Source organism: Phyllostomus discolor, chromosome 13 (assembly GCF_004126475.2).
Source record: "Phyllostomus discolor isolate MPI-MPIP mPhyDis1 chromosome 13, mPhyDis1.pri.v3, whole genome shotgun sequence".
Taxonomy (NCBI): Eukaryota; Metazoa; Chordata; class Mammalia; order Chiroptera; family Phyllostomidae; genus Phyllostomus; species Phyllostomus discolor.
The window spans coordinates 19,373,738-19,382,245 of NC_040915.2; the positions used below are offsets into that span (position 1 = coordinate 19,373,738).

The 8,508-nt window shown below is 38.7% G+C and overlaps 1 protein-coding gene across 1 annotated transcript; it reads left to right on the forward strand.

Moving 5' to 3' along the window:
- The first annotated feature begins 724 nt into the window (after window positions 1–724).
- On the forward strand, window positions 725–7,297 carry MARCOL (MARCO like). Its single transcript, XM_036014485.1, has 6 exons — window positions 725–773; window positions 2,716–2,988; window positions 3,124–3,295; window positions 3,350–3,791; window positions 5,673–5,794; window positions 7,282–7,297. Exons 1-6 carry the CDS (start codon window positions 725–727, stop codon window positions 7,295–7,297), a joined length of 1,074 nt encoding a protein of 357 aa, XP_035870378.1.
- The last annotated feature ends 1,211 nt before the right edge of the window (window positions 7,298–8,508 follow it).

Below are 8,508 nucleotides of genomic sequence, written 5' to 3' on the forward strand. Positions count from 1 at the left end.
CAATATTCCAGTGTTTTATAACCTTGAGTTTATGACTGACTAAATATTCCAAGGTGACTTTCACATGAGCTTCTGTTTGGCATAACAGCTTGAGGCAAGAAGGCCAAGAGTGTAATGCTATTCTCACACATGAAATCTATTGTCTCCTGTTACCTCATAAAACTACCTTACCCATCATCATCCCCCACTGGATGTATTCATCCCTTACAAATGTCCAATACTCAATGTGGTTTTACTTGCTTTTAAAATATAATTTGAGGTAAGTAATTGGCACATAATTTGTTTGCAGGGAAAGGTCGTGGGAATGTCTATTGTGGACATACAACCTTACAGGGTCAATAAGATCACTGACTGAACATAAGTCTTCTCTTAGCAATAAAAAAGGTGAACACTGAATTTACTTTCCCAGAAGGGTTTCTTCATTGTAATTTTTTTTCTGTGAGGAACATACCCAATAGAAGCATATTAAAGTTTGGATATTAATGGGAGTTGGGGCGTGAAGCTAATTTTAAAAATGACAATCCACTCAAGACGCAACACCTTCCAGTTTGTGAAAGTTGCTCTGTAATTTTTTGAACACAATGACCGTGTTTAGCAATTAGGGTGGAGGATTTTTCAAATATATAACATGGTGGGGATCACCATGTTTATTCAGACAGTCTCTGCTGAAGCGTGGCCCTTGGCTTCATCCAACTCAGCGGAGTCTGAAACAACTGGCTGTAACATGAAGGCCTTCCTTTTCCTTCCCTTCATGTTCTTGACCATGTTCTCAGGTAAGAAAAGTTACATTCAGTGACTGCTCTTCCAACTCTCGAAGTAAAGAAATAGAAATACTCAGTGACTAGTTCTTCGTCAGAGATTTTTTTAAATAGGAGTGTCTATCAGAGAAATGGAATAAGGTAATTTTGGATAACATACAGACCAGGGGCATAAAAATAGTGATCAGGTGAGACAACAGTGGATAGTTTGGTGTGCCTGAGGAGAAACGAAGACGAGTGAGTGGGAAAAGTAAGACTTCATGCTGGAAGGAAAATTTAGTCTAAAAGGCTTATGAGAGTTTGTGAGTCTTTGTTATGTTCCATAAAAGATATGATTTTGTGTGAGGATCCAGCGCTGCATGGTCAAATAGAAAATGGTTCAACTCCTGGCTTTTCAATGTTCTACTTATGTTTTGGGGTTGGTTTATTTAACTTATTTTAGCCTCATTTTTCTCATTTGAAGAATGGAAATAATTATACACTCCTACACGTGGTTATAGGGATCATGAGTATGCTAGCATCAGCCACCATTACTTGTGTCCTTCTTAGGTGCCGATCATCCAACATACTTCTCTCCATTCCTTACCTCATACAGTTAGGTTGTCCAGCCAGCAGTGTACATTTCTCAAGCTATAAATGGCACAGATACTACATTTCTCAAGACAATGAATTAGGATAAATGAAACCTATTCCAATTTATCTCCAAATTATGATCTCCTGCTTGACCATTTTTTTCCTACACGTAGTGAAAGGAAGTAATGAAAGTAAAGTGCCTATGACCTTCAGCTGCTTATAGCTGGAGCACAAGAAGTAGTGGTCCTCTTCTCATTTTGATCGTTGCAGTTGTTTTCAGGTTTTGAGTACAGGGGTGATCAAACCCATTCCGTTAAGAACTATCAGTCTGTAGTGATATTGAAAATGGATTAGATGTGAGGAAAGTTGTACAGAGATGCCACTTAGGGAGCTATGAAAATAATAGAGTTAAGAAGTAATAATACAGAGCTAAGAAACAGAGTGGGAGAAGGGAAGAGAAATATATATATGTAAAAATATATTTATATGCAAAAAATGCATAAAGTCCCCTACTAAAACATGTATATTTCATGATGGCAGGTACCATATCTCTAGTGTACTTCAGCATCTTGCTAGGTAACATTTAGTATGTATTCAGCAGGCATTTGTTGCTGAAAAAAAGTACATTAATAACACATGTAGTGGTTATATAGATTTGGAGGGTAAATAAGAGTGAGGAATCAGGAATGCCTGATTACAATACATAGCAATGCTTAGCATGTATTTAGAGTTTGTAAAATCAGAAGAGAAAAATGCAAGAGGAAGAGTATGATTGATTGATTGATACTAACGCCTTTATGGGAAATGGTGGGTGTAGACTGATTAAAAAGGAAAGTATGTTCTCAGGAAGGAAAACCATGCCTTTAGAACAGGGCATGGGGAAAGACTATATCTATGGAAGGCAAACATAAAGATGGAGAGAATATGAAAGGAGGGCTCATGTCTGAGGGCTTTTACATGTAGGAAGTTCACGGCATTTTCAGTAAGGTGATGCTGGGAATATGGGAAACAGTTCTGCGATATGGAGGAAGTTTTCAAAAGGCATTAATCAGAGTCTGTTTAATTAATGAGGAAATCATTAAAAGGAGCTTGGAATCATATGAAGGCCCAGTTCAGACAATTCACACTCCAATTTAGAAATGGGGCAAGCTGTCCTGACTCCATGCTTTTGGGAAACCAGGTAATATGGTCAAGAAAGAAATAGAGGAACCAAAATATTCAAGTTGTGAGATGTAACGATAAGATTCCATTCTTGAGTTTGGGTTAGAAAAAATATCAAAGAAGCGTTAAGTACAAACTATATCTTGGGATGAATGCTGGTGATTTTAACTTCTTGAAGTTAAATAACTTTATTTTTATTTTTGTGCTTATGGTATCATTCCAGTGTCTTCAACCCAGACTTTGAAGACAAGTGTTATTAAACTGGAAGAGACTCCAGAACCTGCATTTATGTTAGAGGGAAAAAATGAAGCTAATGCTCAAGGAGGACAAAAAGAATCTAATAAGCAACAAGATGGCAACACACAAAGAAAACCAGGGGTTTTTATCCTGCAAGGACAACGAGGGAAACCAGGGAGTGTTAATCAGCAAGGGAAGCCAGGAGTTTTAAATCAGGCTGGGGGTCTGCAAGGGCATTCAGGGGAGTCTAACCAAAAAGGTAGTTCAGGAAATGCTAATGAGCAAGGACAACTGGGATCTTCCAGCCAACAAGAAAAGTCAGAATCTTCTGGCCAACAACTAAAGCCAGGGTCTGCTACCCAGCAAGGAGTTTCCAGGTCATCTAGCCAGCAAGGAAAACCAGGATCTTCCAACCAGCAAGGGGGTTTAAGGTCATTTAGCCAGCGAAGAAAACTGGGATCTTCCAGCCAGCAACGAAAGCCAGGGTCAGCTAGCCAGCAGGGAAAACCAGGATCTTCTAGCCAGCAAGGGAAGCCGGCATTTTTAAGCCGCCAAGGAGGTTCAGGGTCAGCTAGCCAGCAGGGAAAACAAGGATCTTCTAGCCAGCAAGGAGGTTCAAGGTCAACTAGCCAGCAAGGAAAGCCAGGATCTTCTAGCCAGCAAGGAGATTCAGGGTCAGCTAGCCAGCAAGGAAAATCAGGATCTAGCCAGCAAGGAGACTCAGGGTCAGCTAGCCAGCAAGGAAAACCAGGATCTTCTAGCCAGCAAGGGAAGCCAGCATCTTCAAGCCAGCAAGGAGGTTCAGGGTCAGCTAGCCAGCAAGGAAAACCAGGATCTTCTAGCCAGCAAGGGAAGCCAGCATCTTCAAGCCAGCAAGGAGGTTCAGGGTCAGCTAGCCAGCAAGGAAAACCAGGATCTTCTAGCCAGCAAGAAAAGTCAGAATCTTCTAGCCAGCAAGGGAGTCCAGGATCGTCTAGCCAACAAAGAAAACCAAGGTCTTTTTACAATCAAGAAGAAAGAAAAAATGTAGGCAACCCTTTGGATGGCAATATGGAAAGTCAGGTTTGTGTTAATTTCTTCACTTTCTTCAGTCACCTTATCTCAGCCATTCTATTTTCCCAGTTTTGAAGTGGTTAACAGAATACACTGTACTAATGACAAGCACTTTGCAATGACCCTGATTCGACAAAAGGAGAGGGATTTTAGATATTTGTGTATACATCTATGATTATTAATTAGTGAGTGTCCCGGTCTTCCATTACATCTCTCATGTCCTCCTACCCTTTCCACTCAAGCCTTTCTACCTATACTGGACTAGCTCAAACCCTTATTAACTGAGCCTCATTTCTACCAGATTTAACATTTCATGCTCTTTTCCATCCCATTCATAATCTACAAAGCACTCTGGTGGTAGGTACTTCTAAATCACAAATGTGATCTGATGTATCACTCTTCTGCTGAAACTTCTTCCGTGGTGCCACACTACCTAGAAGGTAAATTCCAACCCCCTGAGCATGGCATTTAAGAGTTTTCAAGACTCAATGCCTTGTTCATAACTGGACATGATCAGACATATCATGCTACTCTTGCTCATTTATTGTATGCATTGTATAGAATCCTTTGATTTTCTACAAATGTATTCCTATTACTAATGATATCCTTTATCGTGGTTGGTGTGTACCTTATTGTTTGGTAATTGACTGCCTGCTCGGTTAGCATAAACTCTTTTAAAAAGTACTATTTCTTTCCAAACTTGTATCTCCAAATGCTAGAAGAACATAGGCATAGGATGGGTCCTCTTGAACTACTGGTCAGATAAGTAGATGAATGCCTGGTGTTTGGGAGCCGTCATGCAAACAGGTGCCCCTCCATGACACCTGCATTGCCTTCTGAGTTCTGCTGTGCTCTGCCTTCACAGCCAGTCCCTCTCTCATCTGCCAGCCTCCTAACGCCATTTAACAGTGACTCTGGACACTTCCCTTAATACACCCAAAGGAGTTTTCTAGAACACTTCCCTCCATTTCCTTATCTTAACAAAACTTCATTTTTATCTCATAACTGATCATTCTTCAATTGCATTTGAAATGAAAGCTGCCTGTCCCTCTTGGTCTAATGTCTTGGCTGGCACGAAGTAACAATCTCTCACAGACATTCCTGCCATTCAGACCTTAATGCCACCACTGGGAGGTCTCTGAGTGTTTAGATGGTCACTTAACAGAGTATGTGGAAATAAAAGTAATGGATGAAGAAGTAATGTATTTTCCATTGGTCAACTCTAAACCAATGGAAAATACCAAGGTATTTGTTCCTCTTCCTTGGCTCTAAGAAGACTAACATCCATGTTGTAGGTCTTCCCCAGGGCATTTAGTGTTTCTGTTCCCATCTGCTAGTCAAAGCCTCTTTCTGTTCAAAGGCTGCTGTCATTCTAGAACTTGATCCTGAGGAAATCCTTCAGGTACTACTTAACTGACTCTGCATAAGTCTACCCCCTGTCTCATTTTCTTTCAGGAAACAAGAAGGAAAGTACAATAAGTATGGCCCTATGTGCTTTTTATTTGCCAGTATTATTTTTCCCTAATTATCATTTCTCAGGGAGGAGAAGGCTTGTCTAGAAAGTTAAAGTAAAGGCATTCTAACATGTAATAAAGCAGGGGCTCTGGAGTCAGATAACTCAGGGTTTGAATCCCAGCTTAGGTATTTAATCCACACATGGTCTTGGATTTATCATTTAAATACACTGTATGCTGGTGACTATACAATGAGGCAGATTTATACTCTTATATTGTTGCATGGACTAAGTGAAAACACAAAGGATCAACCAAATGATTGGTTTAGTATAATGCTTAATCAATAGTTAATGAGCAACAAATGTTTCTTTTCTTACGATATCAGAATTAAATTGAGTCCCCCATATTTATCCAATGGTCTTTCATGTTACTGCAGACTGGCACCACCAGCAGCAAGAACCCAACTGGAAAGACAAAATGTAGCTCTATCTTCAACCCAGTCTGTGGTTCTGATGGGAAAACCTATGGTAACCACTGTCTATTTAATGAAGCCAAAAGGTAAGAGGACTTAATGTTTCTTTGGATCAGAAAGTACTATTCTAACCAAAAGAAATAGAGAACATTTTTCTCTGTGCCTTTGTAATTTCCTCCCAATAGTGCCCTGGGTGTTTGTCCTAAGGGTATGTTTATATTCAGCTTCCCATGTTTATTATTGAGTCATTCATTTAGCAAATATTCATTAAATATCCACTATGTACCAAGAATTGCTCTAAGCACTAGAGATAAGATAATGAGCAAAATACACAGAATTCCCTGCTTCCATGGAGCTTTCATTTTTTTTGCAATTAAAAAAAAAAACCAGCAAACAAATAAAATCTATTGGAGGATAAAGGGGACTTTGAATCCCAAGGATCCCTAATTGTAAACTACTAAGGTATATTTTAAATTTAAAGGACAAAATTAAAGGTCAGTTTTGGTAAGCCATGCCAACCTTTAAGAATTACACTTTATTTACCTATAAAAAATAAGATGATTATAAGGCTGTTTAAAATTAGAATATGTAGCTAAGAAAGAGGTAGATATCTCAGCTTTCAAAACAAATGAACATGTATTTTCTGTGTTTATCTGTGAAGGCAGAAATAAGGTAAAATCATACCTTTTGTGTTTTTGATAGTTCCATAGTTTATCAAGTGCTTGGTAAGTAGTTATTACAGAAATAAATAAATGTTAAAGGCAAGTGTGCCCTATAGTCATAAAAGTTAGAGTTGAAAGGAAAGTTAGGTACCCCTTCTCCACTTTTATAGATAAGGCACCTGGTCCAGGGACCCAAAAGGGCTGGCACAAAGTTCACAAATTCTCAGAACAATCAATATTAAACAGGAAATCCAGAGCCCCCGCCTGCTTTTTCCCACATGATTTTCAAATAATCACATTTTCTATGGTGGTGCCACAATTACTTGGTCCTTGATTTCTCTCAATAACTTTTTTTGAGGTCGAGGGATGGAAACCTGACTCTGGATCATAAAGGAAGATGCTAAGCATTTACAGCAACCAAATTGCCTGGAACCTCAAAATTCGCTTTCAATTCTCTTTAAACAGTGGATTTCCTGGGAGTTCTATTGAGGTCAGCACAAGTCTAACAGATATGATGGATCCTACATTATTTTCAAGTTTGTTTCACCATGAATAAAGTCACTTCCACAGTTGCTTGTGATTTCTGGGACTGTTTATTTTCAAGACTTCCAAAAACCTTGTATCTGTGATCTATCCATTCGAAGCAACTAATACTTCAGGACCTATAGTAGCAACTTGTAAACTCTAATAGATATAAAAGCCTCAGAATTGCATGTAAAAAACATTCCCCACTTTAGAAATACTTACACTATAGGTCTGGTAACAAACTATAGTTTAAACCACAGTCCAAGTAGTCTCTGGACACTTGATTTGAAACTGATTTAAGATTTTTGTAAAGGATGCATTGATTGGCTTCACAATATTCTGGAACCATAGGCAAAATAAATTCTCTGTGTACTTTTTCCTTACAGGTGTCCAAAGCTTTAATCAGATTCTTTTTTAAAGTATTTTAAATTTATTTTAATTGTTGTTGCAGTACAATTTTCTATCTTTTACTCCCATCCCAACCCACCCACCCAGACCTCCCCTTCACCCTCCCATCTCCACCCCCTCCCTAGTTTTTATCCATGTGTCCTTTATACTTGTTTCTGTAAACCCTTCCCCTTTTCGCCTGAAATTCTCTCTCCTCTCACCTCTGAACTCTGTCAGCCTGTTCTTTATTTCAGTGTCTTTGGTTATATTTTGCTTGTTTCTTTGTTTTGTTGTTTAGGTTCCTGTTAAAGGTGAGATCATATGGTATTTGTCTTTCACTGCCTGGCTTATTTCACTTAGCATAATACTTTCCAGTTGCATCCATGCTGTTCCAAAGGGTAGGAGCTCCTTCTTTCTTTCTGCTGCATAGAATTCCATTGTGTAAATGTACGATAGTTTTTTGATCCATTAATTTACTGATGGGCATCTAGGTTGCTTGCAACACTTGGCTATTGTAAATTGTGCTGCTATGAACATTGGGGTGCATAGGTTCTTTTGGATTGGTGTTTCAGGGTTCTTAGGATATAATCCTAGCAGTGGAATTGCTGGGTCAAAAGGCAGATCCATTTTTAGTTTTCTGAGGAAGTTCCATACTGCTTTCCATAGTGGTTGTACCAGTCTGCAATTCCACCAACAGTGCACTAGGGATCCCTTTTCTCCACAACCTCTCCAATACTTGTTGTTTGTTGCTTTGTTTATGATGGCCATTCTGACTGGTGTGAAGTGGTATCTCATTGTGGTTTTAATTTGCATCTCTCTGATAGCTAGCAATATTGAACATTGTTTCAGGTGTCTTTGGATCATCTGTATGTCCTCCTTGGAGAAGTGTCTGTTCAAGTCCTTTGCCCATTTTTTAACTGGGTTGCTTGCCTTAGAATGGAATCGTGTAAGTTCTTTATATATTTTGGAGATTAAACCCTTGTCTGAGGTATCATTGGCAAATATGTTTTCCCATACAGTTGGTTCTCTTTTTATTTTAATACTGTTTTCTTTAGCTGTGCAGAAGCTTTTTATTTTGATTTCATTAGATTCTTATAGGGATGAGCACAGATAGATTTTAAAACCATTAATCCACAGATATTGAAATATAAAAAATTAATGTATTCACCTGAATTGAGATTTAACTCTGGCATAGTCTAAAACCTATCTGATTAGCAAGATCTCAC

Coding starts and splice junctions, on each gene's coding strand:
- MARCOL (XM_036014485.1), top strand. CDS start 725: ATGAAGGCCTTCCTTTTCCTTCCCTTCATGTTCTTGACCATGTTCTCA. Junction 3,296..3,349: donor AGCCGCCAAGGAGGTTCAGG/GTCAGCTAGCCA, acceptor AGGAGGTTCAAG/GTCAACTAGCCAGCAAGGAA. Junction 3,792..5,672: donor ATGGCAATATGGAAAGTCAG/GTTTGTGTTAAT, acceptor ATGTTACTGCAG/ACTGGCACCACCAGCAGCAA.